Source organism: Panthera leo, chromosome A3 (genome assembly GCF_018350215.1).
Source record: "Panthera leo isolate Ple1 chromosome A3, P.leo_Ple1_pat1.1, whole genome shotgun sequence".
In the NCBI taxonomy this organism is placed as follows: Eukaryota; Metazoa; Chordata; class Mammalia; order Carnivora; family Felidae; genus Panthera; species Panthera leo.
Window position 1 is genome coordinate 10,940,402 of NC_056681.1, and position 23,869 is coordinate 10,964,270.

The 23,869-nt window shown below is 56.0% G+C and overlaps 1 protein-coding gene across 4 annotated transcripts; it reads left to right on the top strand.

Annotated features, from left to right (window-relative positions):
- Positions 1 to 3,097: 3,097 nt before the first annotated feature.
- KCNG1 (potassium voltage-gated channel modifier subfamily G member 1) lies at positions 3,098 to 22,325 on the top strand. Of its 4 annotated transcripts, none has more exons than XM_042930662.1 (3): positions 3,098 to 3,161; positions 14,192 to 15,003; positions 21,114 to 22,325. In XM_042930662.1, exons 2-3 carry the CDS (start codon positions 14,218 to 14,220, stop codon positions 21,882 to 21,884), a joined length of 1,557 nt encoding a protein of 518 aa, XP_042786596.1. In that variant the 5' UTR covers positions 3,098 to 3,161; positions 14,192 to 14,217; the 3' UTR covers positions 21,885 to 22,325. The 4 variants fall into 4 exon arrangements, with proteins under 4 accessions (XP_042786596.1, XP_042786598.1, XP_042786594.1 ...); XM_042930664.1 differs by lacking the exon at positions 3,098 to 3,161 and adding an exon at positions 11,407 to 11,532; XM_042930660.1 differs by lacking the exon at positions 3,098 to 3,161 and adding an exon at positions 13,199 to 13,847.
- The last annotated feature ends 1,544 nt before the right edge of the window (positions 22,326 to 23,869 follow it).

Genomic DNA, 23,869 nt, shown 5'->3' on the forward strand with positions numbered 1-23,869 from the left:
GACTACTCTGGGTAACCCTTCATGCCATGGAAAAACAACCTAGAACTTTATGACTTACTGACAGTTGGTTATGAATGGGAAGGAAAGCATATTCTTAAACCGCTGACAGTAATTCCCTTTTAAGGTATGTCCTCTGGGCCAGGGATGCCACATCCTCCTCCTGCCCCCACTCTAATAGCAGCTTTTTTTTCCAGTGACAGGCTTGGGCTTTTAGGTCAGACAGTCCTGGATTCAGATCCAGCTCTGCCACTTACTGTGTGACCCTAGACAATCTGCCAAGATGAGAGGTCAGTAACTCAGGCTTCCAGGGGCCCAGTGGTACCGCAAATGACACGACGACATGGGCCAAGAGGCAAACCACAGGCAAAGGGGTGTCCCCGACCCAGCATACCACGCCCACGAGGGATGTCAGCCAGATCGCTCAGTGTTTCCAAAGAAAAAATGTTAGGTGAAATCTCCCACTTTTTAAAGGTTGGCAACTAATTCACTTTTTTTTTTTTTTTTTTTTTTTTTAATTAATCCAGCAGAGCCAAAGAGACAGGTGTTCGAGCTGGAGGCAGAACCCATTTTGCACCTCAGACACCTACAAATCGCCCAGCGAACTGCCTGGCACCTAGTAAGTGCTCAGCAAGCTTCGGATGGGGGGGGGGGCAGTTCATCTTTTCGCAAAACCTTCACCGGCATCACCAACATGCATTTCCACACAACAGCTTGGGAAGGAATGTTTCTCAGGAGGGAGATGAAGATAGGAAGAGAAGAACTGAAAATCTGGAAGGCTCTAAAGGGAGGGAGGAACTGCAAAGAGGAAATTCCTTAAAAGGATTTAAAAGAGTTTTATTGGACGTAGTTTAGCACAAGTCAGGGATAAGAGCAGGCAGTAATTTAACTCCTGGGCACAGAAAGTGAGTCTCTATATGTGGGTGGATGGGGGGCAGGGGGGAGAGGGGAAGAACGGTCCTTAGGGATGGTCTCCCTGTGTTTCAGGGTCTTCTGTCCACAGGTCACCACAACACCTGACTCAGGTGCACAGTGTTCTGATAGGCCCATCCCCCGGGGACAGTACCCCTCTCCCAGAGGTGCTCATAAGGTCCAGCTCACCGGACGCCCCACTGGATCTGGCAGATCATGTGGGCTTTAAAGTCAGACCCAGCTGGGTTGAGTTTCAAGTCTTCAACATCAGTGGTTCTCAAAGCCGCAGGCCAGGAACATCCGAATGACCAGAAAATTTATTAGAAGGGTCTCACCCCAAACCCACTGAATCAGAAATTCAGGGTGGGGGGGCACTTCTATTCTGCACCTTCCTCCCGTGCTCTTGGACAAGGCCTGTATCTCCCTGGAATGATCAAATCTACCCCCTAGGACTGTCCTCAGTGCTCCCCCAACGATTCTTTCAGAAGCCTGGTCTGTCTGTGCCTGGCAATGTGGAAGATGCTAGAGGGACAGCACACAGTCCCAACCCTGATGGAGCTTAATGTCTAGCGGGGGAGACGGACAATCCGCAAGGAGAAAGAGATAGAAATGCCAGTTTTCAGACCGGACGGGAAGGCAGGGACCCGATCTACCACCTGGGACCACCTGAGCACCAAAGCCCACACAGCCAGGAAGGCTTCCTCTTCCTGCACACCCTCCCCGCTACTCCTCTCCGATGCCCCTGCTCTTCCTCAAATATGCCTCCCTCCTTCCTGCTTCGGGATCGTCGTCTTTGCGGTTTCATCCAGCTGCAAAGCTCTCTTACCACATCTTCCAAAGATGGGCTCCTTACCCTTGTTCATGGCTGTGTATACGTCCCCTCCCCAGCGGTCAATCTAAAGGGGTCTCGCCCCTCGCTCTGTACCCCCCACCCTGCTCCGGCTTCTTTCTTCGTCGCCCCTCTCACAGACCGCAGTCCTGCTCATTCTCGGTGTTCCTGGCTCGGCCTTTCCCCGAGCAGAAGGTGAGTTCGTGGGGACAAGTCCTTGTCAGTCGTAGTCCCCACCACGGCGCCACTCACGCTTAAGGACCAGGTCTCAGACCCGGCCCACATCAGGGTTTCTCCACAGCCTTTCTTTGTTCTCTGATGGTGGGGAAAGGCCACAGAGACTGGAAGTTAAAGAGGAAAGGAGGGTGGGAGGCCAGCGACACTAAGAGGCGGCTCTGCCGTGGCGCCCCCTCGGGCACAGCCTTCCAACCCAACCCCCCAGCAAAAGCGCGACTCCTACCAATTTCGAAGCGAGGCGTCGCTCCTGACCGGCTGCCTGTGCACTGGGCGCTGGACCCCGGGACCCCAGGGCCCGGTGTGAGTGCCCCGCGTCGGCCAGGGGTGCCGGCGGCGGCCGGGCCACGCGGACCAGGAGGGAAAGGCTCCCGGCGCGGCAGGTGCCGTTCCTAAGAAGTTGACGCCGCCAGGCGCGTGCCGTCCCTGTCGCGTGGTGACATGAGGGCCCCGAGGGCAACGGTGCCCCGGGACCTCGCGGTAAAGCACGGCCCGTGGCCCCCGGAAGGTTGAAGCGCATGCGGGGACTTTGCGTGGCACGTGGAGACCCTGGGACAGCAGCGCGAGGGGTCCAGGACCCCCAGGGCGCCCGAGGCGCGGGGGGAACGCACGTGACGAGGCGCGCGACCTCGGGGGGGGGCGTGGAGGTGGGGCGCGGACGGCCCAGGGGCGGCGAGGGCGGGGCGGAGGGGCGGAGGGGGCGCGCGCGCGCGGGGCGGAGGGGGCGGGGAGCACGGGGCGGAGGGGCGCGCGCGGCCCCGGCGGGGCTCCGGCAGGGGGCGGGCGGAGCGCTGCCCACCCGAGGCGCGGGCCCCCCGCGGAACCGGGCCGCGGGGCGAGGCCAGCGCCGCGCTCTCCGCCGCGCGCCCACTCTCCCCGCCCCGCGCGCAGTCCCCTCCTTCCGTCCCGCCTCCCGCCCCGCTCCCTCCCTCGGCGGCTGCGGCGCGGCGCTCCCGGCGCACTCGGAGCCCGGCGGGGACCGGGAGGCGGAGGCGGGGCGGCCCTGGGTCCGAGTGCGGGAGCCGAGCCGGCCCGGGGGCCGAAGTTTGCCCGCGGCTCCGGGAGGCGGCCCCGGGCGGCTCCCGGCCCCTGCTCGCGCCCTCGCCCGGGACCCGCCGGCCGAGCCCAGGGGGACCGCGGCCGCGGCCGGGCCAACTCCGCCGCGGGGACGCCGTGACGGGAACTTGAGGTGGGAACTTTGCGCGCGGCGGCCCCCGCGCCGGCACACTCGGGCTCCGGCTCGGGCTGGGGGGCACGTGGCCGTGACCCCCGGGCTCCCCCTGCGGGGGGGAGGCACCGAAAGTCGCGGGGCTGGGAGGCTGGGGCGACCGAGGACCCGGCAGCGGCTGCGGACGGCGGCGCGGGGCGCGCTCGCCACCGTCACGGTGCGGGTCCGGCTTCAGTTCTTCCCGAGCGGTCCCCCGGGGTGCGAAGTGCCGGACGTGCTCCGCCGCGGTGACGGGGCAGGGGCGCAATCCTGGCTGTGGCGGAGGTTTCTGGATCCCGGGTGGAGGGAGTGTTGGGGAGAGGTGATGTGGGGGGGGGGGGGGGCCGTCACTCGCTTATTCACTCCAGCCTTAGGCACAGAATGCAGCATCTCCACCAGTGCAGATGGGCTTTACTAAGTCATTCATTTACTCAAGCTTTTATTGAGCGCCCACTGTGTGCTTGGCGCTCGGGATCCCAAGACGGCTGTGTTCCCTGGAGCCTCTAGCATCTGCTGGTAGGAAAAGTGGTGGTCGCCTCCTTAGCCTCAGGGGCTCCATACCCAGGAGGGGCTCGGCCTGGACGGACCGGAGTCTGGGTGCCAAAGGAAAAGAGAGAAGTTCATTCATTCATGAATAGAACAAACCTGGGTTGAGCACCTACTGTGTGCAGCTCGCCAAGCCAAGTGCCTCCCATGCATTATTTCGTTCCCTTAACAGCTGTTGAGGCGCTGAGCTGGGGAGAAAACACTGAAGGAGAGGGATGGGATGCGGGTGAGATAGGGTGGAAGCATCTTGCAACCTGGAGAGAAGTAGGGACTGAGACCCAGCCCCTGCCGTGAGGAGGCCCCAGCCTGCAGGGGTAGCTGACTGCAGCAGCCCCCCTGTGTATAGGCAGAAGCAGAATGGCCTTTTCCTTGGTTCCTGTAATGCGCTCATTCTCAAGGGGTGCGGGAAAGCTGGAATAGGTTTCTTGGATAGGAAGAAAATGTCTTCAAAAAGCTCCGTAGGGGAGGCCGATCATGGGGAAGGGGGTTGACAAATCCTGATCTAACACTGATGAATGCAGGCTCCCACCAATGACCGTTCATTAAAGTTGTCTGTTCAGGCAGCATTTTCTTAAGCACTTAAAGGGTGCCAGGCACCAAAGTCACCCAGAGGATGAGACGGACATGGAGACCTGACCTCCTTCACTGACACCTTGAGATGAGGCACAGCGGGGAGGTGCTCTGATTCATTGGGTGGGGGGTGGAGGGGCTCCTGCCTCTATGAATCTGAGCAGAGCTTTATTCACTAGGGTGTGTCTGATACCCACACACATGACAGCAGTCGGAGCCACTATGGGGAGCAAGTCTTCGGGGGAAGTTTGGCATTGCCGGAGACCTGGGGCCAGTGCCGGGGCCAGGGGAGGGACAGGTGGCCCGGGCACGCTGGCTTTCTTGAGTGGACTTCTGGGGTTCTCCCGGACCTGAGCTTGGCCCCAGTGTCCTCTGTCTTGGACCTCTGCAGAGGCCCCTGCCGAGTGGGGAGTGAGGGACGGTGAGTTAGAAAGACAGGCTAGGATGGCCTCTGGGGATTGCCCTTATGGGTCATTCCCTAAAGCAGTCCATTCCAGTGGAAGGAGGTCTCCAAACCTGTGGGCAACTGTGCGTGTGCTGGAAACAAGGGAGCCTTGACCCCCGTCCCAAGGTCTGAGAACCCAGGCTGGGGGCACCACAGAGCCTGGTTGGGGTGGATCTGGGAGCCAGGCTCCCATCCCACTGCCACTTTGAATTCTCTGCATCAGACACACAGCTGGGTCCTGGCAAAAGGCTGGAGAGATGCCTCCAGGGAACATCCCCCCCCCCCCGGGTGCAGGGCTAAGACACTCAAACCAGAAATTAGAAATTAACCCCCTGGACCCCAAAAAAGTGTCTTCACTGGGCTGTCCTATCTCCACATCCCTCTTCCAAATCCGTGATGAAGAGTCAGCATTTCCGGTTGCCAAAGACATAGGGGGTCTGGGAAACCACTCTTGGCTGGTTTGTTAAACCCAGAAATGTAGTCCCTGGGTGGAAAATGGTGGCTGGAAAAGCCACTCTAAATAGGACGAATAAAAAGGGAGAGGCAGGAAAGTCTAGCCTGCGAGCACTCAATCACTGTTGGCCATTTTTATCATCGAGCAGACAGTATTTGGTTGGCAGAATGAGAACACAGAGTGAGTGGGCCACCGACAGGACCTGCATTGTGCCTCAGGTTTGCCCCTGCCCTGTGGTGGCTTTGCATCACACCTGTGTCTCCCCAGGGCAGGCTGGTACAGCCAGGCTCTCCCTGCTTCCTCACTGCCCCGCCACACCGTGCCACAGGCACTGCAGCCTTAACACCTATTAAAGGAAAAGGAACAGAAGGGCTGCGTGTGCAGTGTCCCCTGCCTGCTGTCCCAGGTCCTCGCTGCTCCCCCAGACTGTTCCTCTGCTTATGCCTGTGCTCCCGGGGTTCGGGGCTGCGAGGAGGCAAATAGAAAAGAACCTTTGCCTCCATCCCAGAACAGCTTCCAGTGGAAGACAGATGTGCATTGGGTGTTATTTTGCCAGAAGCAGAATAAGGAGACTCTGGAGGCCAATCTGTCTTTTTTATAGAGGGGTGCAGGGACTCTGGCACATTTTCTTTTGGGGAACAGGTGGAGATGGAGGGAAGAGCCAGCTCTCCCTCAAATACTTCACTCCCACCAGTGTCTTGGGCTCTCAGAAAGCAGGACTGAGATCCGCCCGGCACGGCTGCCTTGTGACAAGGATGGACAGCAGGTAACTAAGACAGACAGAGTCTCCATGCAGGCGCCGCATCTCGAGGAGATCCAGCGTGCTGGGACCTGGGCCAGCCCGCTGGCTGGATCCATTTTAATGCTTTAATTGGGAATTAATGCAGCATGACCCGCCTCTGAATCAGCCCAGCCAGGAGCCCCGACCCCTGACAGATGAAGCCGCACTGGCAGGGCAAGGACAGAGTGGAGAGATCTTGGGGTGAGGGCACAGGTTGAGAATCGTGGTGTGAGTAAAAGAAGCGAAAGCCTGAGCTGCTCAGGACAGAAATGCTTTTCGTTTAGCAAGTTGGCGTTTGAGGTTGTGTTAGGTCCCCACTGCCACATCTTGCCACCAACGTAGCCGCTCAAAGCAACACAAATTTAGTATCTTACAGACTGGGGGATCGGAAGTCCAAAATGGGCCTCGTTGGGCTAAAATCAAGGGGTCGGCAGGGCTGTGTTCCTCCTGGGGGAGAATCCATTTCCCTGCCCTTTCCAGCTTCTAGAACCTGCCCGCATCCTTGTCTCCTGGCCCCACATCACTCCGGCCTCTGATTCTGTCATCACATCTACTTCTCTGACTTGACTCTCCTGCCTCCCTCCCTCTTTAAGGATGCTTTGTGATACGGCGGGGCCACCTAGATAATCCAGGCTCATATCCCCACCTCAAGATCATGGGTTTAATTAGTCACACCGGCAAAATCTCTTCTGCCACGTAAGGCCACATATTCTCAGGGTCCGAGGGTTAGGACATAGACCTCTTAGGAGGACCATTATTGTGCCTACCATAGGGGTTTGCCTCTTCAGTTTATGTTACAGATGGGGAAACTGAGGTCCAACCAAGTGGATGACTTGATGTGGGTGCCAGGTGAGAGGAGAGCCAGCGCTGAAGTCCCCTCTTCTGACAGGTGTTTTCCACTTCACATTCGTCCTCTAAAGAAATGTAAGGGGAGGTGCCAGGCTTGCGACACAAAAGCCTTTCTAGCAAACACAGAGCCCTAACATGCGCAGACACAGCTCCAAGCACTTACAAGGTGGGATAATTACCCCAGTGTGCTGAGAACACTCAGGCACAGAGAGGTGCAGTCACTTTTCCTAAGGGCACACAGCTAGGAAGTGGTGAACCAGGCAGTGTGGCCCAGAGGCCACACCCTCACCTCTGGCTGGAACCCGTTTACACCACAGGAGAGCTCTCCTGCCCTGAGGCCAAAATGGCACCTCAGACTTTGACAACATCAAGGGTTTGGTTGATATCTTAACTCTGCTCTTGCGCAAATGTACAATAGGAATAAATGTGTTTCCCCCAGCCGTGGGCGGTTGTCTGCTCCCCCCCCCGCCAAAAGACTTTCCAAAAGCTTGTCCATAGAAAATAAGAGATGGGAGATCCAGTCCCTAGCTTGCTGCAGGTGGTGGAGACCTCTCCCTCCTCCCAGGAACCAGTAATCCAGGGAAGCAGTGAAATACGGACGGTTTGCCTTGGAGTCCTATAGGCGAAGATTGATTCTGGCTTCATCACTTCTGTCACCAGAATCCTGAGTTTTTATTTCTCAAAGCCTCAATTTCCTCATCTATAAGATGGGGGTGTTAATGGTCATGTCTGACATGACTCACTCAATTAAGGCTTTCAGCACAGCACCTAGCACTGAGTGTGCAATTAAGGGTGGCCGTGGTTGCTGTTCGTACAGCGCTGTGAGTGTTCAGCGCTCTCCCTGCATCCCCCCTCCCACTCAGAAGAGGGACAGACAGCTCCGTCCCGAGGGATCGGCACAGGGCTGGAAAACAGAGGCAAGAGAGACCAGTGGTTTGTGAAAAAGGCCGGGAGGCATCTGAGCAGTCGGGATCAGTGCGCAGCAGTTTATGGGACCCATTCGTGACCTTGACGGGACACGGCCATGGGGGCGAGCAGTCGGGCAGCACTGTTACTTCCCGTAGAAGAGCTCCACTCACCAGATCCCCACAACAGCCCTGTGAGGTAGGCACACTCCTCCCCACATCATAGGGAGGAAAGCGGCTCAGAGAGGGCCGGTGACTCGGTGGGTGCAGATGGCTGTCTCAGGCCGAAGGCTCATCAGCAGGAGCAGCTGGGGCGGCCAGGCAAGCCGGACTTGGACCTTCGTCCCATCCCGTTCTCCCCTCCCACCCCCACCCCCGGGTCTCGTACCTCCATTCGTAGTCAGACGCTGACCACACAGCGGCCCCATGGGCTTTGAGCAGCCTCAGCCACTCAGGACTCCTTACGGTTTAAATGACTGTTTATTTTCGGAAATGAGTACTCAGCCCTCTGTCATAACTTGCGCACACCATCTCTCTCCCAAGGGGAAGGAAAAGAAGTTGCATGGGGAGTTTCAGCAGATCTGTAGACTCACAAAGGGGAATCTGACCAAGGCGGCCCCAGTGCAGACGGTTTTCTCTCACACCAGAAGGGTTTCTACTGGGTACCGCAGAGCCTTCCCGAACCTCCAGAGAGATGGAAAAGTTGGCCAGGGGGCTCCCTACCAAAATCCAGAGCAGCTCTAGCATCCCCCGGCCCCTGAGGGGGGTGATCTCCAGGTTTTCAAGGCGTCCACTCTTTGGGTCTCCCTTGAACTTAGCGCACATGAGAATCTCTAAGGGAGCCAATCAGAATGCCAGTTCCTACCCCCCAACCTCAGAGATTCTGACTGAGAAGGTCTAGGGATGGTCCTAAGAATCTGTATCTCCACTGAGCCCTAGGGGCAATTCAGAACCTGGTGACTTGGCTGGTTTTGTGCTCTGCATTTTGCTTTACCTGGATTAACTCCCAGAGTTGTGTTACCTTCATGCCGCTCTTCATCACTGGCCGATGCCACAGGCTGTCTTGTTCATGGTTCCCCTCATTCCAGCCGCCCTGTTTGTCCCCTCCCCCCTGCCCTGCCAGGCATCCTCCCTGTGGTTGATATAGATCCTTCCATGTGCTTGAGTCTTTGTGAAATATGTAACGTACGTGTGTGTGTGTGTGTGTGTGTGTGTTCATTTACATAAATAGCATAGTGCTATAAACTTGTTTCTTTTCCACTCGGCATCATGCTTTTCAGATCTAAATGTGTTACTAAACCCTACATCTAGTTCAATGCTTCTAATTCCTCCGCAATGTATAGGAGTCTACCACGACTCGCTTGTCCATCCCTCCCCACCCCCACCCCCCACCCTGGGATAGACACCGAGGGACATCTAGCACCACAGGCAACGCAGGACATGCATTCTTGCGCCTTGTTCCTCTCTTGGATCGGATTCCTCAGAAGCAGACCCTGAGTCAAGGATCTGAGTACAATTAAGATAGTATTGTGTGCCACAATCCCTGTGGACCTAGGTCTGGGAAATCTACCCGGGACTGGGATCCCTGGGTCATACTGCAGCAACATGCATCACTTCCCTCAATACCCCTTACAGCTTTCCCAGAGACTGTACCAGACTGTACTCCCTCCAGCAGTGGGCTCTGGGGGGTCAGACAAATGCTGGGTTCAGATCCCACTGGATCGGGTCAAGAAAGGAGTCACCCTTGGCTGGTGGAGAGAAAGATGACAGACCTCCCTTCTAGCTAACAGTACAGCAGGTGTCCCTTGAGGGTCCACCGTGTGTCAGGCACTGGGCCAAGCACATCACCCTAGGTCACCTGCCTTAGTCCTCACCGTAAGTCAAGGAGGTCGGAGCTGGTCGTGTCCCCATTTTACAGATATGGCTAGTGAGTCTGAGAGGCCTGACTTCCCCCAGGTCAGAGTGACTGGCCTGGAACCCAGGTCTCCTGATTTCAGAGCCAGTGAGCTCTTCTGCTCCAGCTTGGAGTAGTCAGCAGGTTGACCCCAGAGCGGGAGTAGGACCTGGTTTTTCTCAACATCCCGTGTGTTACTTTCCTACGGTAACCGAGTACCACAAACTGAGTGGCTGAAAACAACACAAACTTAACTACCTCACATTTTGGAAGACAGACGTCGCAAATGGGCGTTTCGGGGCTAAGATAAAGGTGTCTCGGCAAGGCTGCGTTCCTTTCTGGAGGGCCCGGGGGAGAGTCAGGTCTTGCCTTTACCAGCTTCTAGAGGCGGCCTGCTGTCCTCGGCCTGTGGCCCCTTCCGTCTTCAAGGCCAGTCGCGTCTTCCTCACATCGCATTGCCTCTGTCACACTTTCCCGCCTCTTTCTTCTATCTTTTAAGGACCCTCGTGATTGCTTGGGCCTCCAGAGAATCTGGGATCATCTTGCCATCTCAAAGGCAGCTGATTGGCAACCTTGATCCCTCCTCGAGTGTAATGTAACATATTCACAGGCTCCAGGGATCAGGATTAGGACATCTAGGTGGGGTCGCGTTACTCTGCCTACACATGCCCCACCAATGGTGTCTACCTGTGCTCACCAGACCTGGTGTGGAGTGCGGCTTCGATAGGGAAGTGGGTACTGGGCACGGGGAGCCCCTCAGCCTCTGGGCTTTGCCATTTCTCTGCCAGCCTGGTCCTCCCGCCCTCTGCAGCCCAGCCAGGGCTGATGATGCTACTACCCACCCACCCCCACACACAAACACACAAAATCCTCAGGTCAGCTTTGGTGTGGTCTGACTCCATCCGACCCTCCGTCCATCCACCCACCCATGCGAGCCACCCTCACCGCTGCTCTCTCTCCCGGTTTTGCCCACCTGCCCTCCTGTCCCGCATCCCACAGCCAGCAAATGCTGTCCCTAACTCCGTTCTCATCATGGCGCCACCTAGCGTCTCCTCGGTGAATGGCACCACTGGAATCCATTCTCTTTCCCCCTCGCCCCTTCCCGTCCAACCTCAGCCCCGAGGTTCCCTCCTCCAAGAAGCCCTCCTAGACCCCTCCAGCTCATGCTGCTGTCGTTTTCTTGCTCTATTTCCTGAAATGATCTTACTTAGGGACCGCCTCCACCACTAGAATGTCCACTCCCTGAAGACAGGGGCTGGGTCTGTCTTTGCTTTGCCTATAGACCTGTCACACGCCCAACACGCAGTAAGTGCAGAATGACAGTCCTGGACCCCTCATCCTTATCCTCACAGCCCCTTTCTCAGACAGCTCTCTTCCCAACCGTCCATAGCCCCTCAGAGGCAAAATCTCCAAAATCCACGGTGCTCTGGAACTGACAGATATAACACCGGAGAGAAATTTTAAAAGACCAAACTTCTCAGGAGGGTGTCAGGCTGGGTGAAAAGTGGCAGTATTTTCCAGAAGCGGGGCTTTGGGGCCTCTTTGATTTCTGGACTTCGTCCGAGACTCTAGAGTCTAGCATGCAGAGCCGTCTCCCTACACCCATCAGACGAGGTGTCCCCAAGACCAAAGGCCAAGGAGAAGCGTGCCCGTTCCTCATTTAGCAAACCCTAGCATCTGGCCTTCCACGTGCTAGCAGACCAAACGAAGTGGGTTTTTTCCTTCTCCATACTGTATAGTATGCTCTTGTTCCCTTCTCCACACTAAACGGGATAACTTTCCACATAGGACGCTGAGGCTTTGACTCACAACTGACATGAGTCAGGAGAGGAAGAAACGAGGGATCTCTAATTGGGGGAGCTTTCTGCCGGCGGGAAAGCTACGGTTGAAAGAAGACATTCTGGAAGAGGTGATTACAGCCAAGGGGGTTTCACAGGGGCTCTTCAGAGCTTGCAGGACAAGAGGAATGAATGTTCCTTTTCCTCCGCCACCACTCTTGCCAAACAGAATGTCGCTTCTCTTCTTGTCTTTGGTGGCAAAGAGAAGACAGCAGAGCTGAAAAGCGGTACCGCTAATGTGAAGCGCCTGAAAGGGATTATTCTCGCTCCCCCGAAGGATTCTGGCAGGCTGTGCCTGAGGAGATCGGTTCCAATTTTAGGCGAAGTTAAGAAACATTCTCAACACTCTAAAATCAAATCATTTTCATTTCAAACGCAGGTGTCCCCTAGTTTCCCAGCACCCAATCTGTGACACTTTCCCCAAAGACAAATGAGTGGAGTGACGATTTGCTTTATGTAAAAGAATTTCTGTGAGGATGGGAGCCTCTTTCGAATGGACTCCCCTCCTCTCCGCCCGGCTCCTGCTGAACTCTTTCCATCCATACAGGTGTATGTGCACCCGTGTGAGCGCTCGTGCATTTTCCCTGAACGTGTCCGTAGCAAAGATTGACGCTCAGGTATTGGCAATGGGTTTCCATTGGCACTGATGGACTTTGCTGGTACCACTTGCTTCCACGGGGTACTGGGCTGGAGGGAAGGATGATGATTTTTAAAAGCAGAGTATTAGACTGTTAATACTTTCCTGTGGATCGGCTTAATTCTGGAGAGCTCAGTTGCCATCATCTAGGGTCTCCAACTCAAATGCCTACAGGGGCCAGGAAGGAAACCGACCTGAGTGAAGGGGAGTGGCTGTGAGAAAGATAACAGGGAGGGGTGGGGACTGTGGTGGATTGTAGCATGCATACCCTGCCCACAGGAGGCGGTCATTTCTCAGCCGGAATTTAGGCCAAATGTTGCCAAGTGTCTGATTTTTTTTTCAAGAGAAACCAAGAATATAAATTTTTACACAAAATTCCTCCATTTCAAAATCTCCAAGCCAGGCAGAATATTTGTGAGCCAAATTCAGCCCATGAGCTATGAACGAATACATAGCCTTGGTTAGCTTTGAGGGTTGGAAAAGACAGGGCCTGTGCGAGCAGATATTTTGACCTCAGGTTCTCAGAAGTGCCTTCATCACGTTGGCCTCATTCGGGAAGCCCTTTCAGCTCTTACAGTGCTGGGCGCGGGGATTCGGAGCGGAGTATCGAGCCCAGTTCTTGCCCCACAGAGCAAGCCGTCTTATAAAGGAGCCAGGCTTGCATGCAGATATGGCAAAGATAATGCCCCAGGTACAGGCGTGGGAAGACTCAATTCACCCAGAAGAGCCAAGGAACTTTTCCTGGAGGAGTGGGCATGCCTGTCCGGTTCACCCCTATCTCCTCAAAATGATGTTTGCTGATGCATGAGCAGCTGTGACACTGTTGTGATAATTAATGCGTTTCTTTGGACACTGCCTGTTATTTATGGCCAGTGATACAGGTTTTCCACTTATGGAGGCAAAGCAAGGTGTCCCTTTCAGATAAACACAAACAGTAATAATAGACAAAAATGATTGAGTATCTATGTGCCAGCCACTGTTATGAGGGGCTCTTATGCACATCATTCATGGAATCCTCTCAGTGATTCTAGGAAGTAGGCCAAGTGGTTTTACCCACTGTACAGATGAGGAAATGGAAACAGGTCAAGGTTAAGTACTACTTGCCCAGGCCATGAGGAACCACCACATCAGGGCTTCTCCACCTTCACACCGTGCGCTTTGGGGGCCAGAGAATTCTCTGCTGTGGTGTCTGGCCGGCTCATCATACGATGTTGAGCAGCACCCTTGGCCCATATCAACTAGATGTCAGTGGCCTCCCCCGGTCATGACAATCAAAACATTGCCACACGTCTACCTGGGAACAAAAATCGGCCCGAGAACCCCTGGTCTACACTAAACTGACTTTCCAAGCCACATGAATACAATGATAACAAAAAACCCAGGCTAACTTAAAACAAAGCATTAGGTAGGTAATAGTACAGATGTCGTGTGGCAGTCCATTGGGATGTCGGCTCGGGGGCGGGGACCCTGTCTGACTCCGTGCAAACCCCCAGTGCTTAGACCAGTGCCTGGCCCACGGGAGCACTCAGTAAGTTTTGATGGCCTAAGTGAGGGGGGTGTGGAAGAATCGTTGTGTGCAATAAAGGCTGAATGACACTATTGGTCTTTTTACTCGTAAGTGCATGTCTTAGTCAGCTTGGGCTGCTGTCACAAAACACCCACGCAGGGGCCGGAAACAACAGACATGCCTGGCTCCCGGTTCTGGAGGTTGGAAGGCCAGGTTCAAGGTGCCAGTGTGCTTGGCTTCTGGTGAGGACTCTCTTCCGGCTTGGAGAGGGCTGTTTTCCCACTGTGTCCTCGCAAGGTGGGGAGAGGGGGAGCTCTGGTGTCTCTTCCTCCCCCCTAGAAGGGCACTCATCCGCCCCTCATGACTTCATCTAAATCTAATCACCCACCACACACACACACACACACACACACACACACACACACACCACAGGCCCTGCCTCCTACTGCTGGCCCGCGGGGCTCAGGGCTTCCCCTGTGAATCCGGGGGGACACAGTTCGGTCCCTAACAGCAAATGTCTGCAGCCTCGGGACTGCTTGCCCAGGCTCTGGAGTCGCTGAGGGTCTCTCCTCCCTTCTCCCCCCAGGCCCGAGGGGGATGTGAAGGCCCAAAATGACCCTCTTACCGGGAGACAATTCTGACTACGACTACAGCGCCCTGAGCTGCGCCTCGGACGCCTCCTTCCACCCGGCCTTCTTCCCGCAGGGCCAGTCCCTCAAGGGCGTCTTCTACCGCCGCGCGCAGCGCCTGCGGCCCCGGCCCCAGGACGCGCCCCGCCAGGGCGGCCAGCCCGACGACCGCCGGCGGCAGATCATCATCAACGTGGGCGGCATCAAGTACTCGCTGCCCTGGACCACGCTCGAGGAGTTCCCGCTGACGCGCCTGGGCCAGCTCAAGGCCTGCACCAACTTCGACGACATCCTGAACGTGTGCGATGACTACGACGTGACCTGCAACGAGTTCTTCTTCGACCGCCACCCGGGGGCGTTCGGCACCATCCTGACCTTCCTGCGGGCCGGCAAGCTCCGCCTGCTGCGGGAGATGTGCGCCCTGTCCTTCCAGGAGGAGCTGCTGTACTGGGGCGTCGCCGAGGACCGCCTGGACGGCTGCTGCAAGCGCCGCTACCTGCAGAAGATCGAGGAGTTCGCCCACGTGGTGGAGCGGGCGGAGGACGACGACGACGAGCCGCCGTCCAGCGAGGACCCCGGCAGCGAGGGCGCGGCCGAGGGCGAGGGCCGCCTGGGCCGCTGCATGCGGAGACTGCGCGACATGGTGGAGAGGCCGCACTCCGGGCTGCCGGGCAAGGTGTTCGCCTGCCTCTCGGTGCTCTTCGTCACCGTCACTGCCGTCAACCTGTCCATCAGCACCCTGCCCAGCCTGCGGGAAGAGGAGGAGCAGGTAAGAGCCGCGGGCCCGGCTGGCCGCGTGCGGGGAGGGTCTCTGCACTCGGGACACCAAGCAGTCCTGCAGGCCGCTCCCTCCCGGACGCCCACACCCTCCGCGCCCGCACTGTCCCCTCCCCCAGGAGGCCTTCCTGGCCTGCGCTGGCTGAGCAGCATCTCCAGTCCCTTCTGACCGCCTGTTTCCACGCGTGTTGTCCAACTCCGGATTCACACATGAGCCCCGGGCCCCTCCCGGTGTGCGCTGTGCCCCCCGGGGTCTAGAACAGTGTCCAGCCCGGACAAGGTGCTCAGCCGCTCTGGGGAAGGAGCAAATGAGTGGGTAGTACATGGATGATGTGATTTATGATGTGCCTGCCCCTGGGCTAAACACATAATATATCCTCAAAATTTATTTCACCCACGTGATCCCTCTCTCAGCCTTCCTAATTCCCGTGTTTAAAAATAGCCCAGAATGGGGTGCCTGGGTGGCTCGGTCGGTTGAGCTTTCTCTGACTTCAGCTCAGGTCATGATCTGGGGGTAAGTTTGAGCCCCGTATGGGATTCTGCTATCAGCGTGGAGCCTACTTCAGATCTTGTTTCCTTCTGTCTCTGCACCACCCCCCCCCACACTCTCTCTCTCAAAAATAAGTAATAAAACGTTGTAAAAAATATATTTAAGGAGCACCTGGGTGACTGTTGGTTACCCAGTTGGTTAGGCATACGACTCTTGGTTTTGGCTCAGGTCATGATTTCATGGTTTCACGAGTTCAAGCCCCACACCGGGCTCCTGCACTGACAGTGCAGAACCTGCTTGGGATTCTCTGTCTCCCGCTCTCTCTGCCCCTCCCCCGCTTGTGCTGTCTCCGGCTTTCTCAAAACAATTAAGTAAACCTAAAAAACATATGTCTATAAAGATATGTATCTATATATTTTGTAAATATCCCAGAACCATTTTCCAGGTCCTGAACATCATTTTTATTGGTAGCTGTATGTGTGTGTGCACATGTGCTCAAATGGTGAGCATCTCTGTGTTAAATGTGTGTAAAGTGTTTGCTCCATGGCCTGACTGAGGTGTGTGCTCAGGTCTCGGGGGTAGCACACGGCAGGCAATTACTAGGAGCCAGGGGCTGGGCTGTAGTTCTGCTTAAATCTCAAGTTCTCGGTGAAACTTCCAGCACCCCGGTATAGGAGGGGTTCTTATACCCACGTGACAGAACGCCGAGGCAGAGCAGCTTGCCCAGACCCAGGTCTGACTGCATCCAAATCCTGTGGTCTTAAACCAGGAAGTACGGGGTCCGCATGGCAGCCTGGGACTCCACGGAGCCCCACGGAAGTGTGTGATTGGCCCGTACCGTGCTCCCTAAAAGTCTGACTTGGTTGCCAACTTTTAAAACTAAGGTGTTTTGGGGGTGCCTGGATGGCTGCATCGGTTACACATCTGACTCTCGATTTCAGCTCAGGTCATGATCTCGTGGCTCAAGAGTCCGGGCCCTGCGTCTGGCTCTGTGCTAGCAGGGTGTGGATCCTGCTTGGGATTCTCTCTCATTCTCTCTGCCCCTCCCCTGCTCGCACTGTCTCTCGCTCTCTCAAAAAGAAATAAAAAAACTCTAAAAACTTTTAAAAATAAAAGGAGGTGTTTTTCATTTAAAAATTTGAACTCTCAGCCTCTCAAAATGTATACAGCAGGCCTTCTGGCCTGTGCCCCCTGTGCAGTCCACACAGCAGCTCTTGGGGGGCGGTGAGTCTACGGAAAGTGTGTGCTCCCCGGTTCAGCTTCGTAGTGTATGAGACCTTTGGGCTTTTGAGTTGGGACCCTTTCCCCATATGGGTGGGAGGAGGGGTGGTGGGGAGGGACGATTCTAGAAGCAAGTTTCAAGACCAAAACATTCAGACAGGTACAAACTGTATAGGCAATGGAGAAATAGGTATGGTTGTGTGAACTCAACATAAAAATAGCGCCAAGCCAGCATTTATTGAGCACTGGCTGTGTACCCTGCATGTGCTAAGTGCTTCATGTGAACTCTGATGGAACATTGGAACTGCTCACCACACGAGGACTTTTCTGCGTACATGTTATGAAGGAAGTAACACCAACTCTTGCATTCATGATACATGGGGGGTTTCTAGGGCTTTTTTATACATTAAATTTTTTAAATTTTTTAATGTTTATTTATTTTTGAGAGAGACAGAGCACGAACAGGGGAGGGGCAGAGAGAGAGAGAGAGAGGGAGACACAGAATCTAAAGCAGGCTCCAGGCTCTGAGCTGTCAGCACAAAGCCCGACGCGGGGTTCAAACCCGTGAACCGTGAGATCATGACCTGAGCCGAAGTCAGACTGAGCTGCCAGGCACCCCTGTACTTTGAATTTTTAAAATAAGTATTAAAAAGAAACAGCACTCGACCAGTAAAATTAATTTTTGATGAGCAGAAGGGGGAATGATGAAGATGGCCTGAATTTGAATCCCATTTTGTCCACTCTGGCTGTGTGTCTGTGGGCGAGTTATTTAACCTCTCTGTGCCTCACTTTCTGAGCGAGTCTACGGGAAGTGATTGGAATGATGCTTGGTGCTGGAGCGTGCAGGAAGTGCTAACCATAAGGATTACATGCACCTGCCAAAAAAAGAAAGAGAAAAGGCTCATTGTTTGAGACCTGTCCGAAAGCACCTGTGTGTAGCATAAATTTCTTCTTCGCTCCAACATAGGCAATCCTGATTTTATCAGGAAAATACTAATAAAGCCACTGTTCTGTTCAACTTCTGACCCTTGCTTTTTTTTTTTTTTTTTTTTTTTAAATCATGCCCGGCCTTCTTCATGATTCACCGAAAATGCCATTGTTTGACTTCATTTTGGAGACCAGTGGGATTCACTGTTTCACTTGCTCCCTGAGCACACCCTTGAGTGTGTTGCACGGTCTTCAGGCATCGCCAGGCATCGCAGGGTGACCAGAATGAGTATTCCAGCTACAGGGACTTCAGGTCCAGTGCAGGAGGGACAGGGATACCCCTGTGACCCTGAGCGTGAGACCCAAGCCAAGGGGGCTCTCAGGAGAGGCCCGCCAACTGTGCTGGGGATACTTCGAGGGGGCACACTCCAGGAGGGCTTTCTAGAGGAGGGGGCTTCCCATCACAGAGGACCGGGACCTCAGAGCCCCACCGAGGCCTAGTTCATCTCTCCAGCCTCTAACGTATTCCTAGAGAGAGCTGCTATCGCAAGCCTCCTAGAACCCAGCTGTGCCCAGGAATGCCAGGTGCCCCAGGCTGGCACGCACCTGCCCACTCTGTCAGACGGAGGTCTGAAGCCACTGGGGACGGTCTACCCGCCCAGTCCCATTGCAGACCAGAGAGACCCGCTGGCAGCCCGCATGCCCGATGCGGCACACAGATGCGTTTGAGTGGCCCACAGAGTGTTTTCTCTGTATTGAATTATCGCAACATTTAAAACGCAGGAATTTCATGCAGAACTCCAGATTTCCAGCCCCCCTGCAGACTTTGGTGAGGCAGCAGCCTGAATTCTCCTGGGACAGTCGTCAGGAGGTACTTAGCAGGACAGCTGTGTTCTCTGGCAGGCCTCCACCCCCACCCCCCATCCCCGTGCCCACCTCTCTTGGGTTCCCTTTGCCCACCTGGCCTTGAGTTGGCACTCCCATCCAAACGCCACTCCCGGGGCACCTGGGTGGCTCAGTGGGTTGAGCGTCCAACTCTGGATTTTGGCTCAGGTCATGATCTCACAGTTTCAGGAGTTCGAGCCCCTCTTGGGCTCCACTCTGGAGCCTGCTTGAAATCCTCCCGCTTTCCCTGCCTCTCCCCTGCTCACATTCTCTCTGTCTCTCTCAAAATAAATACATAAACTTTAAAAATAATAATAATAAATAAATAAACGCCAGTCCCATGTGCTTCCATCCATTCTGGTGACCAACATGAATTGGTCACCTGTCACGTGCCAGGCCGTTCCAGTCACTGGGGTCCTGAGGGTGAACAGAGAGAGAACACAGCTGCCCCTCCTTGTGGGGCTATAATCAGCTGGGGCAGGGGAACAGGGGAGGTGGAGGGTGGAAACTGACAATAAACATGACAGATAAGTAACTTATAAAGCATATTAAGAGATGATGAGCCCTCTGAACAAATAGAGCAGGAAAAGGGGAATCAGGGTGGAGGACAAAGGGAGAAGGGGACTTTTAATCAGGGCGAGGATCAGAAAGACCTCCCTGGGAAGGTGATAATGAGGCAAAGAGCTGGAGGAAAGGAGGGCAGAGCCACGTGGGTGTCTCCGGGAAGAAGACTCCCACAGGGGGAGCAGAAACTCCAGGCCTGGCTTGGGGGTGCAGGGAGCCCCGGGTGTAGGCCGGAGCACAGGAACAGGGCAGGCGGGGGGCTAGGGAGTGGGAGAGGTAGCAGCAAGGCCATGTGTCCCAGAAGGGACTCCAAGCTATCTCTGTGAGCCATGGAAGGTGCTGAGCAGAGAATGGACAGGATCTGATTCATGTTCTCAGCATCCCTCTGGCTGTGTGCAAAATAAACTGTAGGGACCAGGGATCCCAGGAAAGAGGTGCCTGCGACTCTCTCTCTCAGGCAAGAGAGAACGGTGGCTGGACCAAGGTGAGGGCAGCAGACATATGAGAAGTGGTTTGATTCTGGAATCATTTTATTTTTTTTAACGTTTATTTACTTATTTTGAGGAAGAGAGCGAGGGAGAGAGAGAATTCCAAGCAGGCTTTGTGACGACAGACCGAGAGATCATGACCTGAGCCAAAATCAGGAGTCGGACACTTAACCGACTGAGCCACCTACATGCCCCGGAATAATTTTAAGTGAAGAACCAACCACATTTCCTGAGGATCATTTGAGAGGGGTTAGAATGTGGCTGAGTCTCCCAGACCCCAGCAACTGGAAAGGTGAATAGCTAAGAAGGGACAGCACTGGTGGGCAGGTGTGCAGGGGAAAGCAAGAGCCCAAAGAGGCTAAATCTTGATGGGTTTCCACCCCCCAAAAAAGAAATGATAGTTTCTCAAGGTGATAAAGGTGTTAGCTTAAGGTTGTGGTGGTAATCATATTGCAATATTATAGATGTATCAAATCAACATGTTGTACACCTGAAGCTTACACAATATTAAGTGTCAATTATAGCCAATAAAATCAATAAAAAGAACTTTAAAAAAATCAGGAGCCACTTTGGGGCATAAGTTTGAGACACCTATCAGACACTCCAGGGGTGGAGTCAAGGAGGCAGCCCTTCTGGGGTCTTGAATCCAGGGGTGGGACCTGGGACCTGGAATCTGGGATGTGGGGTCTGGAATCCAGGGGCATGGCCTGGAGTCCGGGGGCGGGGGTATAGAATCTGGGATGTGGGGTCTGGAATCCGGGGGCAGGGTCTGGAATCCAAGGGCGGGGCCTGGAGTCCGGGGGCGGGGGTCTGGAATCTGGGGTGTGGGGTCTGGAATCCAGGGGCGGGCTCCAGGATCCAGGGGCGGGGTCTGGAGTCTGGGGGCGGGCTCCGGGATTCAGGGGCGGGGTCTGGAATCCAAGGGCGGGGCCTGGGGTCTGGGGATGGGGTCTGGAATCCAGGGGCGGGGACTGGAATCCAAAGGCAGGGCCTGGGGTCCGGGGGCGGGGGTACGGAATCTGGGGTGTGGGGTCTGGAATCCGGGGAAGGGGTCTGGAATCCAGGGGTAGGGTCTGGAATCCAAGGGCGGGGCCTGGAGTCCGGGGGCGGGGCCTGGAGTCCAAGGGCGGGGCCTGGAATCCAAGGGCGGGGCCTGGATTCCGGGGGCAGGGGTATGGAATCTGGGGTGTGGGGTCTGGAATCCGGGGAAGGGGTCTGGAATCCAGGGGCAGGGTCTGGAATCCAGGGGCGTGGTATGGAATCCAAGGGCGGGGCCTGGAATCCAGGGCCGGGGTCTGGAATCCAAGGGCGGGGCCTGGGGTCTGGGGGCGGGGCCTGGAATCCGGGAGCCCGGTGTGGCCTCCAGAGAGAGATGAAGAGCGGTGGATGCAGGTGCTTGCAGCCCTCGGCCTGGCCGGCGTGGCCCAGGAAGGGAGCCTCCCTAGAGAGGGGCCGGGGCACAGCACGCAACGGCCTCGCTGGGAGGACGGCTGACCTCTCCCCCTGACCTCCCCGCCTCTCTCCCAGGGCCGGTGCTCGCAGATGTGCCGCAACGTCTTCATCGTGGAGTCGGTGTGCGTGGGCTGGTTCTCCCTCGAGTTCCTCCTGCGGCTCATCCAGGCGCCCAGCAAGTTCGCCTTCCTGCGGAGCCCGCTGACGCTGATCGACATGGTGGCCATCCTGCCCTACTACATCACCCTGCTGGTGGACGGCGCCTCCGCGGGCCGCCGCAAGTCCGGCGCGGGCAACAGCTACCTGGACAAGGTGGGGCTGGTGCTGCGGGTCCTGCGGGCGCTGCGCATCCTGTACGTCATGCGTCTGGCCCGCCACTCCCTGGGGCTGCAGACGCTGGGGCTCACGGCCCGCCGCTGCACCCGCGAGTTCGGGCTCCTGCTGCTCTTCCTCTGCGTGGCCATCGCCCTCTTTGCCCCCCTTCTCTACGTCATCGAGAACGAGATGGCCGACAGCCCCGAGTTCACCAGCATCCCTGCCTGCTACTGGTGGGCCGTCATCACCATGACAACCGTGGGCTACGGCGACATGGTGCCCCGGAGCACGCCCGGCCAGGTGGTGGCGCTCAGCAGCATCCTCAGCGGCATCCTGCTCATGGCCTTCCCGGTGACCTCCATCTTCCACACCTTCTCGCGCTCCTACCTGGAGCTCAAGCAGGAGCAGGAGAGGGTGATGTTCCGGAGGGCGCAGTTCCTCATCAAGACCAAGTCGCAGCTGAGCAGCATGTCGCACGACAGTGACATCTTGTTCGGAAGTGCCTCCTCGGACACCAGAGACAACAACTGAGCCCAGAGGACACACCCCGCCGCCCCCACCGCCGCCGCCGTCGTCGCCAGGATACCCCCAGCTCTGCCTGCCCTCTGCGGCCTGAAGCTATTGCCGTCACTATCAGAAGCCTCTTCAGGCACGTGCTGCTCTGAGCGCGGCCCTGGCACAGAACCGACTGGAACCACACCCCGAGGAGGAAGACTGCAAGGTCCTCAGAGGAGCCCCTACCACTCTGCGTCCACAAGTGAGGCAGAAGCTGGCCGAGAGCCCAGCACCCCCGCCCCCCATCCCCCATCCCCCATGTCTGTTTCCCTCAATAAGGAGATGGCTTTGTTCTTTCCACCATGTACATAACATGCCCAGCAAAGACTTGCTTCATGGGCCTGCCTGGAGAAAAAATACAAATGGCAACAGCAAATGTCTGTGTGTAGTGTGGATCGTACGCAATTAAAGAAAACCAGTGAAAAAGAGAGAAAATGCCTTCCCCAGGGCTCTGAAGAGAGGAAGCTGTTTGCAAAGCCAGCCAGGGCCGGTACTGGGAGTACAGGGGCCTGTTTCCTTGGGTCGTTCAGGCCTGGTGGGGCCCAGGGGGCATTGGGGAAAAGAGAGAGAACAGAGGCCTTTAGGGAAATGGCCAATAAATACCACATATCCTCTCCTAGTTTTCGATTCCTCTCATGTTCCTGGCCTCTCTTCCTCCCTTTTCCCTTCTCTCATATCCTCTGTTCTCTTCTTTGTACCTTAGGGTTCTCCGACTTTCCCCCAAGGCACCCCAGCAGTTAAGTAGATGCCAAGGGGGCCTGTCAGCATCGCTGATTATAAAGGAGAAGTCGCTTCATTTTATTTTTTAAAACCACTGTGGATTTTCTTTTCTATCCACATTTATTGTCACATTCTTTTAAAAAAAAAATGCTTTAAGTCATTTACCTGAATCTACGTGTAGAGTAGGATGGATGCTTTGGGAAGGTGGCCGTGGTCCCCTGGGCAGTCTGGGAAGCAAAGGCAACCCCTCCGACGGGAATGTCAGGTAGTGTGGGTGATGCATCATACAGAGAGACCCCCAGCCTGCCAACAGATTTCCTCAGCTCGAGGGCATCAGAGCCCCCTGTGCCCGGACAGGGAGGGGGCTTCACCCCCAGGGCACGGCCACAGCCTGCTGTCACCCTCACAGGCAGGGCAACATTGCTTTCTTCATCACAAAGCCGCCACTGCCTTGGCCACGGCCCCTCCCCTGGGCCGGCAGCAGGAAGCACGCTCTGACACAAATCTGACCACCTCACTGTCCTGCCTGAGTCCACCAGTGGCCATCCATTACATCGAGAACAAAGCCCAAATGCCCTGAGTGACCCAGGCCCCGCCCTCCTCTCCAGCCTTGTCACCCACCTCTCTGCTTTGCTCACAGCCCCCAGCCACAGGGGCCTCAGCCCTTCTGACCCACCCAGCCGGTTCCCAGCTCCGGCTTTCACACCTGCAGATCCCTCTGCTGGGAATGCCCTTCCCAAAGAACACCGCGAGGCTGCCCCTTCCCTCGCCTCCCTGCCCACCTCTCTAAAGAACGCACACCAGCCTCTCCCCCCAACTCCCCCCTACCCTGCTTGATCTTCCTCATCCACCTGTCGACCTTCCCAGGTGCCCTTTATTCTCTGCCGCTCAGTTATGGGCTGTCTTCCGCACGAGGAGGTCAGTGCTGCTCTCGCACTGTGAGCCCCACGCGCACTGCCAATTCCCAGCACCCGGCACAGGGCCTGGCACCTAATAGGTGCTCCCGAAACATCCGTGGAATGAACGAATGAATGAGTGGAGGGAGACGGGACAGAGGGCCTGGAAGTAGACAGGCCTTCAAGCACGTCCCTCTCTCTATCTTGGGCGGAGGGGCATGCCCATCTCAGCACGGTGTACACACAGCAGTGGAAACATCATTTGAGTCACGAGGGCCTTGTTAAAGGCTCCCCTGACACCTGCTTCCAGTGACTCATGCCTGAAAAGTAAGTTTTCAGACTAAT

What these genes read in the sequence shown, in the direction of transcription:
- KCNG1 (XM_042930662.1), top strand. Translation starts at nt 14,218, where the DNA reads ATGACCCTCTTACCGGGAGACAATTCTGACTACGACTACAGCGCCCTG. An exon ending in TGCGGGAAGAGGAGGAGCAG is followed by an intron (nt 15,004 to 21,113) that starts GTAAGAGCCGCG and finishes CCTCTCTCCCAG; the next exon opens with GGCCGGTGCTCGCAGATGTG.